This window comes from Manacus candei, unplaced genomic scaffold (genome assembly GCF_025592945.1).
Source record: "Manacus candei isolate 608988 ecotype Guabito, Panama unplaced genomic scaffold, ASM2559294v1 h1tg000081l, whole genome shotgun sequence".
In the NCBI taxonomy this organism is placed as follows: domain Eukaryota; kingdom Metazoa; phylum Chordata; class Aves; order Passeriformes; family Pipridae; genus Manacus; species Manacus candei.
Genome location: NW_026138129.1, coordinates 7,225,522 through 7,249,744, shown reverse-complemented (window position 1 = coordinate 7,249,744; position 24,223 = coordinate 7,225,522). Strand labels below are relative to the sequence as shown.

General features: G+C 38.5%; 1 protein-coding gene across 5 annotated transcripts in view; it reads right to left on the bottom strand.

Moving 5' to 3' along the window:
- The window catches only part of UST (uronyl 2-sulfotransferase), a 219,137-nt gene that overhangs the window by 151,001 nt on the left and 43,913 nt on the right, over positions 1-24,223 (bottom strand). For all 5 annotated transcript variants that reach the window (XM_051811233.1, XM_051811234.1, XM_051811231.1 and 2 more), the window contains exon 2: positions 6,035-6,078. In XM_051811233.1, coding sequence (XP_051667193.1) covers positions 6,035-6,078 — 44 coding nt within the window. The remainder of the gene's footprint in view (positions 1-6,034; positions 6,079-24,223) is intronic.

Sequence of the window (24,223 nt, the reverse complement as noted above, 5' to 3'; positions counted from 1 at the left end):
GTCCTTAAGATTCTTGAGCAATAAATTAATATGAACAAAACAAACAAATTAGTGCTCCTGTACTATTCAAATATTTTTGACCCAATTCACACTTAATAGCACAGATTCAATTCTACCTTTTGGACAGATCTCCATAATACTAGTCTGCTATATCATTCTCCCCCTGTAGCTTCAGCAGGATTACAAACAATTATGAACAACAATGGCAAAATCTTCTGGAAAAATCAGAGTTTTCTTTCATTGAGATACTGCTGTTTAGAAGAAAGGAGAACACAATTTTAAAAGAACACAAAATAATTATTCCCAATATTTCTACAACTATTTTGCACTATGTGCTGGTTTCGACTGGCGTAGAGTTAATTTTCTTCACAGTGGCTAGTATGGGGCTGTGTTTTGGATTTGTGCTGAGCCCATTGTTGATAATATAGTGATGGTTTTGTTATTGCTAAGCAGTGCTTACACAGAGCAAAGGCCTTTTCTACTTTCCAAGAGGACTGGGGGTGTATGGGAAGTTGGGAAAAGACACAGCCAGGACAGCTGACCCCAAGTGACACATGCCATATGACATCATGCTCAGCATATAAAGCAGGGGAGGAGGAGGAGGAAGGAGGGCACATTCGGAGTGAGGGCATCTGTCTTCCCAAGTCACTGTTACATGTGATGGGGCATGAGCGGGCCACTGTGTTGCTACACACTTGGTTGATGGCTGGGTTTAAATCATGGCCCACTGCTTCTAATAAACTGAGGGAAGTGGAGAAATATTTTATGGTTTTTTTTTAAATCATAGTATTTTATCGAGTGTACTAGGCTCAAAAGCTGAGTTATACTGTAAAACAGTTCTTCAAACCGTAAGGGGATCTTTGTGGTTAAGGTACTTAGTGAATTCTCTCAATATTTTATCAGCCAGATAGTGAGTCTGGTAAACATAGGAAGTTACTTACTCTATTTTAGCACTACTAAATTCTGACTATTTTTAATAGCTGAAAATTTGCACACTGGATGATCATCTCTACTCATCATTTTCTAAGTAGGACAGATTTTTTTAAATCACTGAAATCTTTCCCACCCTATCCTGGACGGACTGCTTCAAAGATTATCCATCAATTTTTTAAGAAAAGTTAAACAGAGAATTTTAACTGTATAAAAAACACATACACTTCTATTCATACCTTAAAATCCCTGGTAGGCATGTACTTAAAAGGAAACAAATCTTGCTTGCTTTTCAGTGTTTTGGGTGGGTTTTTTTTGATTGGTTTTTGTTTGTTTTAAATCAAGCACTTCATCCCTAACAAATCAATCACTTAAGACTGTAGGGGGCAAAAGGTTTAAAATCGTGTTCTCATAAAGGCTGGCTAGAACTAAAACATGAGTCCAAATGAAAAAGGAAATATCCACTAAAAACAAACCCAAAAACAAAAACCAAAAGGAAAAAACAAAACCCGCAAACTAAAAGAAAAATGCACAGCTCCTGGCTGTTATTTTAATTGTTATCAAAATACTTGGAAAAAATAAATATTACATAAATTTGATGAACATAAAAACTCAGTATAAGGAGGCAGAGCTGAAATCAACTTTTAGTAAGTTTTAAAGTCAAATAAAAAATAATCTGCTTGACAATGGTGGTGCTATGTCAATGGTTGGACTTGATCTCAGAGGTCTTTTCCAATCTAAATGATTGTACTATTCTATGATAGCCTTGCTCCATAAAGAAAACATGAACAACTAGCACATAAGTACTAGGTTAGAACTGAAAGAATGGTGAAAAGTGTTATTTATGCACTTTCCAGCTTCAAACCAATAAAATCAGATCAAATTTGCGTATGCATTTTATTTCTTTGCATTTTGACCTCATCTGACCTCCAACCATTTTTTTATTCACTTAAAGCTTTGAAGCACTGTCACATATGTGCTAAGCACAGGGCTCTGCTGACACCTAAACAGCTGCCAAAAGACACTGGGTCCATGACAGGCATCCCAAGGGAAAATGATCAAGAAAAGGAGAATAGACTACTTGACTGTAATTTATCTGTCACCTATGTGCACAGCCCACTTACACATACATATATCAGCTCCGCTGAAAGAGGGATATATCCTAATGCTCTTGCCAAATTCCAATCTATAACAACAGTAGGTTTGATAAAGTTCGCATTATTTTTCCTCAAAAGCCAGTTTCACCATCTTCTTGGAGAGAGTAAAAAAACCTTGGGAAGATTTGATAAGGAAATGGCATAAATACTGGGAAAAGTACACCTGCTTTATTCGCTGAAATGCTCAGACATGAAATATGTCAAGTGAACACCATTAGTCACTAAAAAACATCAATTTCACAGGTGTTCTAAAACCCAAGCTAGCATCATCTATAGCCATCACATAGACACCAATCTATAGAGAAAGTATAAACAAATTATCTCTTTAAATTCATATTTTCAGATGCTTATTAAAAAAAGCCAGGAGGTAGTGAGATACAGATTTGAACTGGGAAAGAAGAGTCAATTTTCACTGACAGTGTAGAAGGTTGTTTGGCTCAACTTTATTGCTTTTTTATCTGTCACATGCTAACATCAGTAACACCAGAGGTGTGCTAGGGCTACTGGAGGTTGCCTCTACCTTCAGGAAAGCATATACAGATCTGTCTGAGAACTCATGAAAATCTAGAATTAGTCAATCTTGTGAGGTCTTTGGTGCCTAAGGACAAAGAAGAGTGGCCTATGCTAGTGTACTGGGCTTGCATGGCAAGGTTCTGATAGGGGGGAGAGGACTAACGGGGTGGCTTCTGTGAGAAGCTGCCAGAAGCTTCCCCCATGTCCCAGAGAGTCAACGCCAGCTGGCTCTGAGACAGACCCACCATGGGCCAACACTGAGCCAATCAGCAAAGGTAGAAACACCTTTCTGATAACATACTTAAGAAAGAAAAAAAAGTTATTGTGCAGAAGTAATTGCAGCCAGAGAAAAGAGGAGTAAGAATACGCGAGAGGAACAGCTCTGCAGGCACTCAGTGAAGGCTCAACTGGCCTTCAAGGGAGAACCAGAACCACATCAGCAATATTCATGTACAGAAGTGAGCAAAGCTTTCGTTCTCTGCTTGCACTGAGAAAATTGCTGTTGCCACCTTTTGTAGGAGGCATGTCCAGGGTGCAGGGGAGGCACCCAGGGCAGGGAAGCCCAGGGGACATGCGCAGGAATCCATAATCTCATTGGTTACCAGGTCACATGGTTTTAAGGGATAAAAAGAGCACTGACTTTGAAATAAACTCTCTCTGATCACCACCTCAGCGGGGAGCAGACTCCATTTTTTTATTACACAAAGGCCCAATGCAACAACCTTTATTTGAAAAAAACAGACCAGTACCCTGATCTCCTGAAACGTGATGATGCTAATTCCTTATTCTGTTATTTTCAGTTCTTACACTAGGAAAAAAACCCACATGTTATTAAAAAAAATCCTAAGCTTTGGCACCTAGCCATGACAAAAAGCCAAAACTAATATGATTTCTAACAAAACACTGGAATGTACTCTGCAAAACAGCTATGGTCCAGTGTGTATCAACTGTTGCTGGCCTTCCACTGCAGTTAACTACACACTGCCGACATTAGCTACCAGTCATTTCAACACCAGGCAATGAATTGTTGTTCATTATCTGCACTTCTATTTTTTAAGCATTTTGTCATAAAACATTTTAAATGCTGGATTCAGGATTAATTTCTTCTGACATGTTTTTACATGTTGAGCTAAAGCATGCATAGACCTATAACCATCTATTAGTTTAAATGTAGACAGTTATCTAGTCATAAGAATAGAGGCTACTTGAAAGACAATGACAATTACAGTGAATTTACTATTAGTTTCACTCAGACCTGCAGAATTCACAGTTCAGGGGTGAAGCTGTTAGAGGGTAATATGCAATGCATGACATTTACAAAGCAAGAGCATCTTTGTTCAAAACATGACCCTAAGCAAATACCAGGAATTATCGGCCCTTTTTACCAATCCCCACCCATGTTTTGATTAGAAGAATGAAAAATAAAACATAAAAACCACCCACTCAGGAATAAGCGAGCCTGTCCGAGGGATGATTAAAATGATCCATCTTTTATTAATGTTTTTAAAACACAAGTAAATACTTCAAAAAGCAAAATACTTGTAACTTACACAATGCTATAGCCTGTTACTCCACCGAGCTTATCACCAAGCTCTCAGGAGTGAGGATGAATACAGAGGAAGCCCACAAACTTTCCTGACTGTAAGCAGCTAATCAAAGAGTACCTACAAAACCAATCAATCAATTGTGTAGGTATCTAATCAGTTGGCCTTTCTACAGAGAGCTGAGCTGCAGTTGGATGAGGCTGTGTGATCACAGCACAAAATTACGTGTTTAGATAGGCAAAAGATGTTTTCATAACGCAAACAGAAAAGTTTCTGGCTTAGTTAAATCTGTCCAACTGGTACTGCCCATTGGAGTATGGATGTCATCCACCATTAATTGGTAAAACAAAATTCCCAAAGTACCAAAATTTGACTGCAGTTTTCAAGGTTGAAAGCTCTTATCTAGATGACAGCATTTTCTTTACTGGAACAGCTTGGCATTTCTGAACGCTAATTCAAGCATGAAAAATATACATCTGGAATAAGCATTGCTTTACTTTTCCAAGCTGAGTGTTAATCGTGGAGACCTGACAAACATAACGCTTCACTCCCTGCAGGCTGCTGTATGCTTGGACAAGAGAAGCAGTTGGTACACAAATAAATACACAAAAGCCAGAGGTGCTATCGCTTAAAATAGATTTTAAGTGTGAAACATTTGTTTAGCCTTAGAATTCCCACGTCCCATCTCAGTTAGTAATGATAAATATAGCAGGTTGACTTTGTTACTTCTGTCTACATCCATTTTTGTAACAGTGTAGACAAAAAAAATGAGTAATTTGCATTGAGAGGAAAAAAATCAGATGTACATCATCCCTCTAAGTGAGCTGTCTGAATTTTAAGAGTGTAACAAATACCCATATACCAGCTGAAAATTACAGATTTCATTTGCACACAGACTTCACAGAAAAAGGTGAAGAAACCCAGACTACTGCTTGTTTTCACTGATGACTAAGCTAAGTTGAATTGCTTTCCACATTACCCTCCTTCTGCTGGCCAAAACCCAACTGTTTCACCATACTGATGTACACATGTGGCTGAGCATTTCAACTCAAGGCCTGGTGGCTCAGGATGTGATTTCATGGTTAGTTGAACAGAGCTGAGTGAGGACTACCACCAGAGATAGTGGCTATTCGCATTCACCCCATCTTTAACTAGTCACTTCCACCTTCTGCACTAGCATCCATGGTAGGCTGCATCAATGAAATAAATAATCTGTTCTCATGTATAGTGCATTTCTGTACTACACAAAAGGACTTAAAATAGCCTTATCTGGAAAGACAGGCACAATATAATATCAAATAGTCTTTTAGAAAATAAATCAGGGTAAAAGAAAAGAAAACAAACCAAGAGACCCTACATACCTCCTTCCACTCTTTTCCTATTGAAGAAACCATCATGATGCCCTTCCTAACCAAAAATGTCATGAGGTGCCATGATGATGGGAGGGAAAAGTTTATGCTGCACAATCACACGTGATGGGAACAGTGAACTCTATCCCTATAAAAGGGCTCATTACTCACATTCATTCAATTTATCCGACGGACCTGCTTCAAAGCATTGCACCTGCAGCAGAGCCCACGTTCACTTGTTTAGAAGCTGCCTTGTTAGATCCAGATGCAGTGCCTCGTATAAATGTGCTGACAGACAAAACCAATAAAATCCTGCCTCCCCTTGACTCAATGACAAAAATTCCATTAGTTTAATCACACTGAGATTTAACCCATGTTATTTATAAATGCCCGAAAACACTTGAGGAAAAATATCGAACAGGGTAAATGCTGTTGATGTAAACTCAGCAATGTTGCTTGGTACACAAATAAACACACAATGAGTTAAAAACAAAAGCCAAAAAAGCAGGGAGAAAGCAAACACAAAATAACAGCAGCTTACCTTTTGAGGGGGTGGTCCATGGTCATCCAAATAAGTGGAATTTCCTACAAAAAGAAGAAGGATGGAGATAAACAAAAGCCATCCAATTCAAAACTTGTCAATTCATGGAACCAGTGTACCTCTATCCCATTGGTTTTGTGGTGTAAAATAATTCAAGGAAAATATATTCACTCTGCTTTAATTTTTGATTGACAAAATAAAAACAAAACTAATTTGTTTTGACTAAATTTGTAATAATAGATTAGATGCACATTGTCATTTTAGCAAAAAAAATTGCTCAAGGCAGCTTTAGTTAACCAATCACAACTTTCAACTGTTTGTATGACAAACACTGTCAGCTGCATCCTTGCACATTTTAAGCAAGTGAGCACAGCTAACCTCAAAAAGATTTCTTAAATAATAAAGTATCAAAGGCCTTTATCAAATTTTGGTCTGATGGAGTTGACAAGCATTCACTTATCTCTCTTCTAACATGTATTTTCCCCAACCTCCAAGCTACTCATTTGTTCCAAAACAGTATTGATTGAATGGGAGTTGCATTCTGATGTAATGACACTTGCCTTTTCAAGATGTTCTTTTTATTCAGATAAAAAGCTTCAGAAAAAAAAAAAAAGCAGCTTCTAAACAAGTGAGTTGTCAGCTACAATAAAAAAGGCAAGAATTTCAGACTTTTTACCCATTCCTTGCAAACACACACTAATATATAAAATACACTCTCCCCCACACACATAGTCTGTCTTCTCTGCAACTGTTCTTCCTGAACCCTTCTCCCAAAGGATTAATCAGGAGCTTTCCCAACACGTCCCAGCAGATGATGAAACCTTGCAGCAAGGCTTAAAGCTCCCCTTAAGCCACATGTGCCTCTCCTCTCAGACATCTTCCTACCAAAGAAAGCAAAAATACCTCTACCCTAACCTTATATCAGTATGGGGTATGACAACAATTTTTACAGGTGCCTAATAGACATCCAAATGTCACATGTGAGTATCTCCATTCCTGAAGTGTTGGATGGTGCAGCAGAAATTGCCTCTGGGGTAACACAGGCTAGTAAGAATAAAATATAACTCAGTACACAAGAGCTCTTCTTTTGTGAATTTAGCCAAAAAAGACGCTGTGTCACACTGTTTTTCAGAATGTCAGAAAAAAACCCTGAGATTTCTGGATCCAGATAGCAGGAAGGAGACATTTATGTGCGAGTATGACAGATTTTAATGTACAACAAAAAGGTGAGACTACGTTTCAGAAGTATTTTGCATTTTGTTTTTTCTCTGGTTTTCCAGCATATGTTATAAAACCATGAAAACTTCAGTCAAAAGGCTTCCAACTCATCTAAACATAAGTCTGAACACCCCTAACTTCTTCTTTTACAGATGTATATACCTTGATCTTGGAAGAGTTTGTACTGCTATAAAAGCCTGAACAGTAACTTTTTGATAATCTGAAATCATGAATCATTTTCTGAAGCACAAGAAACTCATCTTTCTATACATTTTACACAAATACCCATCCTTTGAATAACACAGTTGCTTAATTTAATGTCATAGATAATATGGCTGATTCCCTACATTTAGGATAAATTCTTTATCCATTCCTCTGATACGATTCTAATTGCCAGGGAAGTAATTCAATTCCCAGACTGCTAACAGAGTAGCGTATGGCTTTCTCTTACAGTAGCTATTCCACAGGCAGGGAGATGGACTTGAAAATAAGCATTTCAGGAAAACCCACAGTTATATCTGGGAGGAGAGCAAGAAAACTTCTCATTCAGCATTTACCTTTTACTGTAGAATCAGGCTGTTACTAGTTCCTAGTAACTTTGTCCTCTTTGTAATTAGGCAAGTGGAAAGACTGACACTGCTGTCAATAAAAGCATTTCTTACAGTTTGTGTCAGAAAAATTGTTTTATTTTGATTGATGATAAAACAAGTGATAGTGTTGTCTAAACAAGTTAAGACATTAGAAATGTCATAAACATATGAAAACTACTAACTTGTTAGAAAGAGTAGCAAAACTTTGAGTTTTCTAATTGATATTAAGCAGTATATGGTAATAATAATATCTTTTTTCTTGTCTCCCCCAAAAATATACAGTTTATGCTTACTTAAATAAAAAGGAATATTACTGCATATGTATTAACTATCTTTAGCAATCACCTGTTACAGTCAATTTTGCTGTAGAGAAGGATTTGAATTACCAGTCATAGGTTAGACAGCATCTTATAGAGCAGCATCGAGTGTCAGAGTTATACTACAGAAACATTTTTCAGGTACTTTAAAGAGCAAACAACTTAACCAATTTCACCATTCCGTATCCGTAATCTATGTTCTTAGTATGAAGACTGCATTTTCCTTTTTTAATCATTAAAATTACATCAAAATGTCCCTGTGGGTTTGATTTCTGGTTTTACAATGTTGGTTTTTTCACAGCACATTTTAGTTACTACTGTATCTACTGTCTCAGTTTGACGAGAGTGGAATGTTTTGCTAAAGAGGCTGAGTTATGAGATAGACCAAACTCCTTTCTCTCAGCAATTGTAAATCCGAAATTAAGGGGCTCTAATCGAGGAAGTGTGGAAAAAAAGAAGAAATAACAACCCTTTATTAAAGGATATATATATATATGTTGGCAAGAACAGTAACAGAACACAAAAACAGCTAGACAATAGTCCTGTACCCAAAAGTCCTCTTCAAACAAAAGAAAAGGTCTGAATACTTCTCTGTCCTTTAGCGCGGTTCTAATCACAGTTGGCAGGGGCGCTGTTGGATCGCTGGAGGTGCAGAGCCTGCAGTGCTCGGTGTTGGCCTGCAGGGGTGCTGTTGGATTCTGTCGGTCACCACGCAGGAAGGGGTGTCTGGGGGGTGGACTTGGATCGCGGGAGAAGCCGAAAAGAAAATGGAGACCCTTCCCCCAATGGAAGAAGGGGGAAAGGAAAGCAGTCCACCCTCACGGAACTCACTGTTGCTCTCAGATGACGGTGTTTCAAGGCTCCTCCTTTTTTCTCCCAGTGAGCAAAAAACTCTCCGATGAAAACACAGCAGGTGCGGGCTGGAGACAAAGACAGCTTGCAAGCAAGCCGAGGCCAGTGGTCAGGGCTGACCAAGACAAGAAAGCCAGAAAGACCGGCCTCTAGGCTTTTTCTCCAAATGCATGCACGCAAACCCCGTCTCCGTTCCAGAGAGAAAACACAGCAATCTGTCCTCTCCCTTCTGAGGAGGGCCAGCAATTCTCCCAAAACTACCCCCCCTTCCCCCAGTCTCCGACGGGCCATTCAGTAGAAATGCAGCTTGGCCAGCTGGGTCCTTTGTAACGCTATTTGCCCCCCTTTCCATTCAAACTCTGTCTTTCCTAGAGTGGAGGCAGGGGAAAGAAAAATTGGATTTCTAACCTATAACATCTACTTAAAAGACAATAGTAAAATTATGGGCCATTATATAAAGGTCATTTTCATGGTAGTTGCATGCTCAAATTCAGAAGCAACTAACTGACAGAAACTAATTGCCAGACAAACACAAGGAAATAAAAAGTATTGACTTGAAACCTAGTCAGAACTTACAAAGAGCAGAGGAGGGAAAGCTTCAGACAGTCCCCACGCCCTTACACTGCCCCAAACTCCATGTGCAAAGCTGGCTCCTGTCTCCTGCCAGATCTCCTCCTTCTGCTCTTCAGGCATATGAACCAGAGTCAATCTCTGAGCCAACAGCAAGCCACATCAATTCAATAGACTGAAATCTTTTGGGTTCAAGTTTTAAATGAGAATTTGTTTTCAGTAATAAAAGCGAAACCTTTTGCTGTATGATTCATATCATACCCTAAGTAATACATTAAAATAAATTGACAAATCCAGCTGCAGTGGTGTACAGCAGCAGCCTGTGAGGTACACCGGCCAGTTCCTTAACCTCACGAAGTTCAACATGTGCTCTCATTGATCACGATATTGTAGAATTGGGCTTGCTTCCACTCTGCCTGCAAAACAGGGGTCACACTACAGCAGACGTAATGCATGCAGAAATATCATGCAAAACATGCATGTATGTGAGAATATTTCTGAAAAAAACCTGTAGGAAAGATGATGACTCCTGAGCTGGGTATTTACAAGTTTTATGAACTTAAGACAGGGTGATGCTTTCACACATGGGGTCATTCTTCAGAAAATACATATCAGATTATGTTTGTTTAAAAACAAAAGAAAAATTCAGCATTCTAATTATTGTAACAATGGAAAAATACCAAAGTAAAGCCAATCTGTAAACTACTAACAGTTGACACAGTAGGAGGGGTTGCACAGTAAAAATCAGGAACTTGGGAATAGATGCCATAAGCACCAAAGCCACTGGCCATAAGCTCAAGTGTTTATTCTAACTATATTAACATAACATTAACTATATTCTAACTATATTAACTAAGATAGAGAACATTATCATGCAGTTTTTATATGCTCTGGCACACACAGCGTGTGTTTGACATCACTTAAGTGCACAAGACAAAAAGAGGTTTTCTGTGGTGGAAATGACAAAGTGATAGAAGAGAAGGTCATCTTTCCTCATTAGTAATCTTGCCCATTGCCTTGAAGCAACCTATGGCATTAAATCATCAGGATGACTTCTCTCGAGTCCTTTAATAAAGCTTTAATAAAGACATCATTGCTCTTGTCTGCTAATCTCAAGAAGACGATTCTAGGGTTTTTTTTCCTGGACAGGAGTATTTAGTGCTGCCTTCCTGTAATAGCATGAAAGTCTAAGGCATTAGAAAGAAGTCAGACAGAATAATCAAATCTCAAAACAAGTGGGATTATGCATTCCACAAACATGCTCAACAGCACACTTGAGCTGACTGAACACAGTCTCCTCCAGACTCTGTCAGAGATAAAAACAAGTTGGCTTTATTACAGAAAATGGTGAATACATGGAAGTAGTCCAATTTTTTCCATAATTTATTATCTTTGAGGTTAAGTGAATCAGCTGTATGCAAAATCTTTGGGGAAACCTTGTGGTTATGTTCCTTTTTTCTTGGAATCACTGAAGTGTGGGGGTTTTGCTTGAAGCAAGCCAAGTTTAAACAGAGAAAGATGGTCAGTCACCAGGATTAAGGACAAACATTTCTGTGCCCAGTTCAGAACCACAGATAAGAAAAATAACTACAATTCTGGAAATTACCTTTCCAAAAAATTACTGGGGAGTACAGAAAGAGGAGGTAAGTGGGCTTATGTATGAACTAAAGACCCCTTGATAGCAACCGAAACAGGATAACTCCACTTGAATAATTCAGACATCACGTGGAAAGAACTGTGTAGAGACAAAGACAGAAAGCCAACATGGAAAATGTGGAGTTTTGACTATTTTCCTGGATAAGGGTTTTCCCTTGTTGGGAATCACAAACAGCAGTCTAAGGGAGCTGGGATCCAGCTACTGCCAAATTTAATTTGTCTTGTGAAAATCCTTCTTTGTTCTCTTCACTTGGTCACCATCTCAAACTTCCAGGCGCCAGTACAACCTTTACTAGCAAATCACCCCTTACATCATCTAATGCTTAAAGGAAAGAAACAGTTTAATAGTTTTCTGATGAGTCTTTGGTCACAAAATTGGGCTTTGGAGAACAATTTCCCCACTAAACACCTCTAAACATTTACAACTGTACCTTCAAAATAAATGAAAGTGTGAGTGAGTAATCAGAAGAGGATAAGTTCTGCTCTGCTTCCTTCTTTACTTTTTATGCCTTCCATATAAGCAGTGGACATCCTTAGAAATTTCATAGGTATTTACACATCTGAAACAATAAGATGTTCTTAGTCATCAGGTCTTGGAGCCCTTTGTGGTTCAAAGGCAGGAAGGAGGCTAGGGACTACAACTTGAAAACCAGCAGCTTAGCAGAATGATGTTGCCCACAGCTCAAATCCAACCTAAACGGAAAACCCTGCTATTGCTGAGGTCAGCACAGCCATACCAGATTTTGCAGAGGAAAGTTTTTCCAGAGGTGCACAGAGAAGATTAACAAAACATAGCAAAACCCCATTGACCAGTCTGCACTGGAATACAAAATGACTAACTGCCATTTCTTACATCATATGTAAAAAGTTGTGTACCTACAATTGATTTCCTCTGTGCAAGACTAACATCCTACCAAAATTTTCATTTCTGGCCATGAAAAAAATGTAGAGTAGACATTATTTTTTAAGAACACTCCACAATGGATTTTTCTTCTTCCTTTCTTGCCTTTCAAAACATTTTGGTTATATTTAATTTTTAAAATCATAAGTACAAAAAAAACCCCCAACACCAAACCCCTACATTTAATTCATTCTACATCACTGAATACAATGAAGGAAAGAAGCTGGAATATGATAAAAATACCTATTTTTCTTTATTACCCAGTGAACTGAACCCTAGAAACTTCGTTATGATATAATTAATATTTGTTTACCTACAAGTTTCATAGTTCTAGCACAATTAGGAGAGAAACTGGCACATATAAGTGCACATACAAGTTTTTGAAAACTTACTAGAAATTCTGCATATGCAATATATATAAAAGTACCATTGGAATACAGATACAAAGGGTTTGAATAACTGAAGGTTCTAAATCAGTGTAGAGTATAACATACATGCTTTTGCATCTACCCTCTAATGACAGACTTCCCAGCCTGTAATTCTACAAGGTGAAAGGCCCATTTTAACAAATGTTTAGAAACATTGGCTAGATGAAATTGAACCTGAATATTTGACAATTTTAACTCTTGGCTAAAACTGCTCTGAAATTAGGAGAAAAATCCCCACATCTCACAAATTCACTAGGACAGACCTAGGTAGTCTGACATGAGAAAGTTCATAATCTTTCTACAACATGTACCCACATTCTATACACATATCAAGCAGCTGAATATTTTCCTTCAAGGCTCTTGCTAGGAGACTTTTCCTAATCCCTCAGTGTTAGACACTTGCATCTCATCTTCACTTTGAAAATCTTCCACGACCAGTTCACACCAACTTTTTCTTGTACTGGCCTTTAGCACATGGAAGTCTTCATAGCCTGGTATATACTGGTCTCATCCCACTATACCTACAACACAGCAGTTTTATCCCCTGCATTGGTAGCTCTCAGCCCCCTTCTACTCTTTTGAGATCCTTTTTGACCTTCTCTTTGAGATCTTTGCAGCTTCAGTCACCCTTTCTGCACCAAACAGCAGCACACCACCTGCCCAGCCACCCCTGGTGAAAGGCTGACTGCTGTCCTACTGGTTTCAACACATGCAGCAGAGAAGTGTGGGCAGGACAGGGGAAGGAGTACACTAGGCATGGCCCTCCTCTTGCAAAAAAGAGGAGACTTCAGAAGGCAAAACTACTATGAAATCACAGACCCTCTCTGAATTGTATTTCAAAATGTACAGACAGATGTTTCATTTAATTGCCTTGTCAATAAACTGCTTTATTACTACTGGGGAAAGGGAGAGGGAGAAAAAAAAATTAACATCAAATCAAGAAATAAACTCAGCTCCAGCAGGTACTTTCCTGCACTCAAAAGAAAAGCAGACACGCACCTCTATCAAGACACTGCACAGTAAATCTAACGACCATAAAAAATAAGGTGCCATTAACCCAAAATATCGCAATTTTATTTTAATTCATTTTGCTTGAGAACAAAGACTGTGATCTACCTCTGTGGCCAGGTAGTTCTTTACTAAATACTCTTCAAAGCCCCATTAACCCATTTTCTGGAAGATCATTCAATTCCAGCTGAATATAGAGGGATAGTTTCACTAGTTGGTAAGAAGTCTGTTTTAATCGATTGTCATATGAAGAAACTTTTTAAGACTTAGGGTTATTCCATTTCCCCCTTTTCCTCCTGAGTGAGAGAGAGGTGCAAGACTATTTGCAAGCCACTTGCCTTCTTCAGAGAAAACCTTTTTTCCCCTCCACCCCACAGAATACATGATGCAGAGGAAGAAACTCCGTGGGACAGAAGATGGTGACAGGGCCATGACACTTTCGCTTTCAATGCACACACACTCACATCCAGAGAACAGCACAACCAACACAGGAGACCTCCCTCTGCACAACTTAAGTATCGGACTGCAACTCTGCAGATAAGCCTTCTCTTTACAAGGCTCTCCTTACCAAAGGGACAGGGACATAATGATGAAGCTTCAGTGAAGACCTTGTCATGTGCGAGGCCTCTTAGTCTCACGTCACTCTGCCATTCAGGCTATGAACTCCAGGGAATCCATATCTGACCAGACACTTCTCAGATGATACCAGTCTCCTATTACATCAATACCACACATCAGCTCTGTTCTTTCTCAAGATGTTTTTCCAAAGAGAAGGGTTTTATTATTTAAACTTAACCCAGTTTGTAAGCTTTATTACTTTCCACTGCATTTATGCAGATATATTTCTCTCTTTTACCCCTGCACAGGCAATCTTGACAAACAGCAAGTCAATGAATTTTGAAAAACATCCAGCTGGCAAGTCACCAGTTGTTCAAGGAAGACTTTTATTACTGTTATTAGTATTATTAAGTACTATGCTGCAAATGCTATCTAGAACTAGTTGTTTGCTGGGCGTTTGGTTTGAAGTTCCTGTCCCTGAAGGTCCATTTCCAAGAAGCTGCCTAGGTTTGTGGTCTGACCCCAGCAGCACCTTCCTAGCAGAGAAGAAATGAACATGCTTCACAGAAAATTAGTCATATACAGCTCTAAAGAACAATTCATATTTTTATTGTGCTGAAGCCAAATGACTTTTCCTTGCACGTGATTTTCACAACATTTGAGTCATATGGTTGCTATGATTTTATCACACTTTACGCAGGCAGCTGCATTTAGGATAATGGACCCCATATATGAGGTAGCCTACAGGATCAAGCTGTATGTCTGTTTTTCACTTTATTCATAGTTCAGGTTCTCTTAGTATCTGATCTCAAAAAGTACAAATGCAAATAAAAAAAGAGCCTTTTTACAAGTCTGCCTTCTTTTCCTCCTCTCTACCAGTCTTTCGTGCCACAGGGAGTCACTGCAAAACTCTTCCCTATACTTATACTTGAAAAGCAATAGCATTCTATATAAGAAGTGGCTATCTTTTATTGCTTTCTTCTCTGAAGATTAAATTAAAAAAAAGAATTACAAATTGTTTAACCATTATTAGCTTCCCATCCTCCAAAGGCTTAACAGACACAAAGTTGGAAATAGCATTTCTTGCCAAGTCTGTTAGAAGCCTATAAGTGCAAAATAGAGCATTTAAGTAGGTCAGATAAGGAACATACTGTACCCAAATGAGCTATTTCTTCTTTATGACACATTAGCATAAAATTTTATTAATCTCTATTACAAAAAATACTGAAGCTTCAGATGGCTTTCTAGACTTCAACATGATTTAATAGAAATATTTTCCATTACTATAAAGGCTTTGGCCAAACTGCTCATTTTTCACACTATCCAGCTATCCCCTTCTACTCATGATGACATTTTAACTCCTTTCTACCCCTGTCTTAAACATATGCATTTGAGTGACAAAAAGACTTCTCAGTGCAACAGTTCTGTATTTTAGGAACTTCTGTATAGAAACTGCATGTTCAAAAACAAGAGGCAACATTTAGCAATCATAGAGCATTATGCTTGACTTAAATCTGCTTTTCTATTTCTGCATCCTTTCAGCTCCTGCAACTGTAAAAGGACAGGATTAACCCCATTCCTGTCATTCCAACCCCTTGCAACACATACCTTCTACTTCAGACTTCAGCTTTTACTGGGAAAGAAGTCATTTTGGTACATGGAATAGATAACTTTTTTAGAAAGACAACTTTTCCTGCTTTCTGCCTCATTTCTCATGATCTTAAACAAGATTCGTACCCAATTTTGTATGAGTGCATAATTTGTTAGATTGATTAATAAACATTCTGTAGAATGCCCTATAAAAAAATGGAATGTGGTGTTATAAAAACTTAGATCTTCAAAATCTAATGCTGTCCCTATTACTGAAGCCTAAGACCCACAATACAACTTTCATGAGTTTCATCAACTCAAACATATCCAGCAGCAAATATAAACATGTCCTGACTGTTTTTCCCAGATTTGAAAGAGCAAAGCTCTGGCTATTAATTATCAAGCGTTTTGTACGCTTTCAATTTTCAAAAGTTTGAGTGAAAACATTTGGAAGACAAGTTTTCAGATGTATTGATTATTTCTTGCTGCCTTAAGCTCTCCAATTACTAAAACAGCATTCCAAAAGTGTCAGCAATGACAGGTTCTGCATTAACACCTTTTATGTTAAAAAGGTAACTACACTGTATGCAGTGTCATACAATCACAGAAGCAGTCCAAGTGTCATCAACTTCAGCAGAAGTCTTCAGATTAGCATTATTTCTCTCATGCTCTCTACCTGTCCCAGAAAGATTTGCACTTTCTGTATCTACTACTAACCTAACTTGTGAGGAGCTCAAACTCGACAAAGGTACTGAGACCATCTAAAAGTGTTTATTTAGGACTGCTCTTGGGTGCTTTGACCGCACTCATGAACTCTGAGTTGCAAACAGTCACTACTGGTAACAATTACCTAGGCGTGCTCTTTCTTTTTATATCATTTTCCTGTGGTTTTTTTTAGCTTGGAGAACCACATCAGGATGTCACCACTAAGATGTGGCAGCTTAATAGATCTCTAACTGCCACTCACCAGCCCTCCTGCAGACCGTGCTTCTTACAAGGGACATCTTAAAATATATGAAAAACATCTGTGCCATGTAGACTATGACAATATAGTAGCCATTATCTAAATTCAGCTTCTCAGCATACATATGTATTAAGAGAATTTTTTTACTATAACTACACATAACTAGATAAATATATATCAGCAAAAACCTCTGCTTTGCTTGAGTGGTTGGGAAAATTAGCTGTTTAAAAAGTTATAAGAAAGGTATTCACAAACAATATAACAGAGATAGGCACATGCTACAGACCAGTATAACTTAGATGTATTATTGCACAATATTATGTATGTGGTGTAAAATTTTTAGGACATGCTTGCCAGCCTTCTTTTTAAGAGTAACAATGATTTTTTTAATGCCAGAGCTTTATGGCAATGCTTTTAAACTTTTGCTGAAAGGTGAGAACAGGTTTCTTGTTCTAATCATATAGCAGGCATAGTGGTGTAATTCTACATTTCATAGGGTCCTTTCAGCAACAGTATTTCACTTCTATAAATTCCCATTGCGTCTGGATGAAATAGAGAGCAAAGAATTTGCAGCATACTGAAATCAACAGTCAGATACATGAAAAATGCAATTGTTTGTCCTTTATTCTGTATTAGAGTCTACATTTCTCAGAAAGATGACATAATCAATAAAGATAGAGAAATCTACCGAGACAAATCTAATCTAGAGAATTATTGGTTTACATTAAAAAAAAGGCTTGAAGACCCTCTAGAGCCAAGCCAGGCTACTCTTTAATGTTATCTAACTATCAACAGCAACACTTGTCCTCATGATTTTGGAAAAAGGTCATTATTAACTACTATTTATATAGTATATATTTATATTTAAAATATTAACCATTAAATGTGTGTTCTAATTTTTTCATACCCAAGGATGCAAGAATACAAAAAAATTACCTTATTAACCCATTAGAAGTATCCTCTCCCCTATTACAAAGTTGGAGTTGTGATTTTCTTGCATTAGAAACTTAAATACTAACTTACATACAATTATAGCTCAGTTTACTCTTACAAGCCATTTATTTCCTTAAGTAAAAACATTCTTACATGGCAAGATTATCCAGATCACACTCATAAATTGTCTTATGGCTTTATCTTTCTTCACGTGGGATTTCTGTCCCTCTACAGCTGAGGTTCTCGAAGTACAGTAATTCTGAAATTAAATTATTGAGTTCTCCAGTCAACAACATGTTGCAAAACTCACTTCTCCTAAGTGAGCCCCATTTAGGATGGCTTGCAGTCTTCACTCAGGAGATGTGTTCACAGAAGCACTACAGAAACCAAATCAAATCTCATTCCATGTATTGAAGTGTTCACTGCTCACAGGTTTTGTTTGGCTGGGTTTTTTTGGTTGTTTGTTGGTTTTTTTGTTGTTTGGGGTTTTTTAATGCTTGTGTTTTAAAGCCAGGTACTTAAAAATAAAGGAACCTAGCACCTTCAGACATAGAAACAATGGTCTGCAGTGTAAAAGTCATCAAGACATACAGACAACCATGGGGATGGTGCCTGCAGCAGTTACATTAGTTACTCATGGAGAATTTAACACTTCCATGAATTGTCTTGACCTCTATCCAAAGACAGAGGGTACTTTCTAAGTTACTGAACTCTCCCCTTTGAATGGACTCTTGCGAGAAAGAGATTCTTTTCCAAAAAACATCCAAAAATCAGTATGCCAACACCAAATTTGTTTCAATCTGCTCATAATCTTCACACTTTAAAGGAGTGCATTCAACTGGACGGCACTGCCACCGCAGCAGGCATGCTCAATTTGCTACCTTGCTATGAACATGAAATAACCTTTCAGCAACAGTTGCAGCAGTTTGCTCTGGGCTTCAGTACCTTTGGCCTGACAGTTCTCTAGGCTTTGGGACAAGTGTCTGGGCTTTTGTGGCATCATTTTCCTCTCTAGATCTCAAAAATTCATCTCAGACTTCCCACCACAAGTAATTTTGTTCTAAGTCTTGACACCCTTATGGATCTGCTATCAGCAGCTCTCATGCTATGGTCAGCCAGAGTGTCAGCTCCTCAGCTCCCTTAACTCCAAACAAAATACAGCTGTGAAAATATCTCCTCTTTGCTGCCGCTGCAGCTTCACACAAACTGTTTAAGAGGTCTCCACTGTTTTCTTCTTGCTTCCCACAGTAGTTTCCGCTGTATTACATTATTTACCAATTAATAGTGCTCCAGAACTTATTTTTGTCAAATACTAAGAAACAATGTAATTCCCCTAACTGCCTTGTCAAAACTAATACATTATTTTTAAATCAAATTGTAACAAAGAGTTACCAAAAGAAAAAAAATCAGCCCTAGACAGATTTCTGGCACTGAAAATATACCAGCCCAAACTGCTGAAAATTAGGAAGCTAGAAATGGGACCTTAAGGAGGTAAAACTGGGGTAGAAACCTTGACAAAATGCCATGGTATTGGGATTACCAATACTCATATTTCAGAAGACACCAGTGCATGTACTCAGGCTGAAATGGGAGTTTGCAGCCAAAGCACAAGCAATAAAGTACTTCAAATGACTCAACTGGGACCAGAGCTCTTACTCCCATGCCAGGCAGCTTTCCTCCATCCTTACAATCCTTCCTTAAAGTAAGAAAAAAAACAGTGTCACCTCAAACATCTCTAACAGCAATTTTTTCTTCAGAGTCATCTTTAAATCCAAATCATTGCATGACATATTTTGTAAGAGCCATAATAAAAGTGAACCATTATAAAAGCCCTGCAATGGGTTACTTTAGTATAATATTTATTGGAAAGCCATGAGAGGAACTGATATTTCAAAATAAGTTTTACACCAGCAAAAAAAAAAATCTTGCAGGATTGAGCCTTCAGGTTAGCACCTCTTTGAAAAGAGGATACAGCCTTCTGACACATTCATGTATGGCCCAGAATTCACTAATTTCCCAATTAACCAAAACACGTTAAGTTTCCATCATCCCTAAAAGTTTACTATTAATTTATTTAGGCCCAGGACTTACATACTCTTACACTTTTGACTCCTTCAATTGGCATGTAAACAACCATGGCACTTAGGTCCTAAGAACCCTGTAGCATGCTATCATTTTAGATCATGGAAACTTAAAGGAAGAGGTATAAATACAGTGTTGTCAGCTGGAACATGCAGCAAGTGAGCACAAACAGGATTTGGCATAGGCAGCTATATGACGTTTATATAAAACCTACTCAACTTTACAGCAAGACAGAGAATCCCCCATACCACCCCAAGTGAATACCAGGGTGGTTGGGTTGCTTCTGTTTTCTTTTTAAAGCAAATGGCCTGGTGTATGAAACACAGCATGAAACCAATGCACACACACCATTCTCCCTTCCCCCCCACTCCCTCTCAAATAAAACCAAAAGGCCTAAATCTTGACAGCAGAATCAAGAAGGCCAGTTTTGCACTCACATATCCTTCCTGGTTTTGATTTTTCAGTTGTTTCTCTCCTACTATCTCACGTGCTATTTTAGAAGTGTGTCTTTATTGTAATGGAATGATATCCTACACATAATCTCCAAGGGAAGAAAAGTAACTTTGTACTTGACTCATCATGTCATATTAAGCTACTACATTTCTGCTTGGCCTGGGAAGGATGCCAGCAGGCTCAGCATACCCTCTCCTGCCACCTTCAGTTAAGGAAAAGATTTCAGGGCCTTCTGCTTCTTTCTGCACTCAATAAAACATAGCTTTGATATTCTCCCTTTTTATACTGCAGTTGAAAGACAGGATACATTTTCACCATGTACTCTCATGGCACTTGCTGAATGTTTAGTCAAATTTTAAGTACACTGCATGAAAGCTAATAACTAATAGTCTCTTATGAATTCCCCAAGAGAGGAAAAAACAAATAAACAAATACAGATATCAGCACCTCATCACTGACAGTGCAAAGTCTTAGTTCTCTGCTGCATCCTCCTAGGCTACTCCTCTGGCAGTTGGGCTGATGCAGGTACACAAACCTAAGGAAAAGACCCAGACCCCATGCAAAATCCCAGCCTTGCTTCAAGGGGTTGGGCCATGTCCTCAACCTCTTCCACCACCACTGCTGAATCTGGCTGCGCTACCAGCAACAGCAGGACTGATTCCTTTAAGTTAAACATCTACTGAGTCTGAGAGATAGTGTTCACAACTGCCAATGTCCACAGCTCCCAGGAGTTTAGACTGCAGAATCATAGAATCAGTTCAGCTAGAAAAGACCTCTAAGATCATCAAATCCAGCCATTAACTCAGCACTGCTCAGTACACCACTACACTATGTCCCTAAGCACCACATCTACACATCTAAATATCTCTAGAGATGGAAACTCAACCACTTCCCTGGGCAGCCTGTTCGAATGCTTGACTCCCTTTCAGTGGAGAAATTTTTTCTAATACCCAATCTAAACCTCTCCTGGCAAGACTGGAGACCATTTCCTCTTGTCCTATTGCTTGTTACTTAGAAGAGATGTACCCCAGCTTGTTATAATCTCCTTTCAGGTAGTTGTAGAGGCTGATAGGGTCTCCTCTGCATCTCTTTTTCCCCAGGCTAAACAATACCAGTCTCCTCAGACACTTCTCATAGGAATTTTTCTCTAGACCCTTCACTGGCTTCGTTGATCTTCTCTGGACACTTTTAAACATAAACACATTCAGAGTTACTGTGGTAACTAACACAGAAAAAGGGCAGCGCACATCAGTGCCAAGAAACATGGAGTGAAGCATTACAGCATCAGGTGGATCCCTCTCTTCTTTTAGCACAAATGAACAGGAAAACAAATATTAAAATGAACAGTCATTAAGGAGCTTTTGGACTTCCACAGTTGTTTCTCCAAGTTGTGGATTGAACGGAGACAACCCAATACATTGGCAAACACTGGCACCATTGTTGGGTCTAATGCACCAGAAGCAAATAGGTTACATCCTCACATCAGATAATGGTACTCTAGACACAAACCCCAAAAAACCCCCAAGAACCAAATAAAGAGAAAACAAATGAAAATCATTATTTACCTAGGTACTCCTGATGTTAATTTCTCAGCCATTCTGCAGAACAGATACTCAAGTCATCAAAACCCAAATGAACATTCAAAATAATTTCTGCTGGAAGCCAGTGCTGAAATCATTGGAAACTTTCAGCTACTTAAGTTTTGGTTACACAGAATAGCTTCTCCTCTGAAAGAAAGAGGGATTTCCTGCTGTTTCCTGCTGGGATTTCCAAGCTGTTATAAGGTGAACGTTTCTGACACTTTACTTTCCATGCAATATCCTGACAATATTAACAAAAAATACCAGGCAGTCAAGGCACTCTTTCCAAAGCACGCATGTGTCCATAACTGCACAACACACAAATAAAAAACAACTCTGAATCTTCAAGAACTTTAACATGTTTATATTACTCTACACAACATTGCTACTCAGCAATGGCTTCACGCAGACAGAATACAACATCAATGTATGTCAGCAGTAGTTAGAGAAGGTTGGGAAATGTGATTTCATAGTACAGCTAAGATTAGGAATAATTTAGTCACTCCAAGATCACAAAGGGGAGAGTAGTTTTACTCCTCCCAGCTGCTGAGCAATATCCTGGAGGAACCACGATTTCTGTTAAAACAATCAGAGAAACAGGCATTTTACAGTTTCAAAAATTGTTTTCAGTACAGAAGTAAGTGAAGGCAGTTCACACTTTTCAGGAAACTCATAAAGGCAGCACAGAATATCAGAAACCCAGTTACGACGTCTTCAGTGATTAGAATTTTTTTGCCATTAAAAATGGAAAAGTATCTTCACGTTAACATAATACTGTTTTCACACAGCTAAAATGACAGTCTTTTTTATTTCCTTGCAATCTGGCATGCAACCTGTTTTTTACTTGACTTCCATTCTTAGTATGCCATTTAGTACTCAGAACATTATGCAATTTTGGCATTTTAACTATTTTTCTGCAATTATAACAGTTCTATATTTTTTCCACTACTGACCTGTTATTTACTATCAACCTACTATTTCTACATTATTCTGAAATGTATCTCAGCCCTTAGAGGTATCCTTAGAGTATCTTTACTTCACACATCTGCAACTACAACCAAAATGTTAAATCTCCCCTTTCTAAGCATTAAAGCAGACATGGCACAAAACCAGAACATTGATCCTTAACTGACACCTTCCTTAACATGTACATACATCATAATAGCTGTAGCACTGCAGTATATGAAAAATATTATAGTCATTACTAGTATTCTCATCAATAAAGAATATCTCCTAAAGGAAAACTGAAACTTAAATGAAATAATGTAGATTTACTTCTATAAAACACTACCAGCTTTCTGATTATAATTGCCGCATTGCACTCTAGTACATCCTGAATGACACACAACCACATCCAGCAACCAGACCCTCTTCCAAACCATCATCACCCTCAGTATATCCCCAGGGACCATCACAACCAGCACATAGTCATCCCTTTGCCTTCTCCAAATTCGCCCTGAGCTACATCTGGGTGCAAAAGTGGCACCTGCTTCACTGAGCTGCTGGTGCCACCCTGCAGCCCTGGGTGACAGCCTGGCAGCAGCCTCCAGTCACAATTACCAGACCCAAGATGCATCTCTGTGGTGCCATTTCCCCTTCTTGAGCAGGACCGGGAAGTGTCGTGTCTCCCACTTCACAAGTGGTGAACCACTGCACCGACACCGTTGTTTCCAGCATGCAGCAGTTGCCCTCCAGTTTCTCCACACAGTGTAAAGCACTTGAACAGTAACATTTTTATGGCTGATAGCAAACTGTATGACACTATACACAATGGTGTTTCTAAACTTGAATTAGTTTATGACTGAATCAGCAAGCGCAGCTTTGAATGGTCCAAAACTACAATGGGACATATATCAAATCATTCACTGAGGTACAGTTCTTTACTGTATTTTCATTTCTAGCAGCCCTAAATTGAAACAATGCATTTTGCAAGTAAAACTCCTGATAAGCTGGTCATTTCAGAGACTTCAGCTGAAAGTGTTAAAGTGTGAAAGGAGACAGAGGAATTACAAGCTGCTTTGAGATATTCGTTTTTCTCTTTGTTTCTACACAAACTGAAGTTGGTTTGCTTTCTTTGCCTACTGCTGTGTTTAGAAAAACTTAAATTCACACTTTTATTAAAACTCCTGCTTTTACTTTAGCAGAAACCCCTACTCTGCAAAATACTTAAAAAATAATACTTCTTGTCTGATGAGAGCATCCTGTGCCGATCTGTGGGAGAGCTGTGCTACTGCTGCTGACTTGCTTCTTCCTAGACATCTCTTGATTCCATCAACAACAACAAGGGAAAACAATACAGGGAGAGAAAATACTCAAAGCCACAGCTGAATAACCCACTACCACTCAATGGCATTTGAGATTTTGCCAAATTAAACAGAAGGCCTGCTAAATTGATCTCAGTATACTCCATCATATGGTTATGTTTCCTGTAAACACTTTACCCATGACAATTCTGCACCTTCTTCAACTGTTAGGAATGCTGTTTTAAT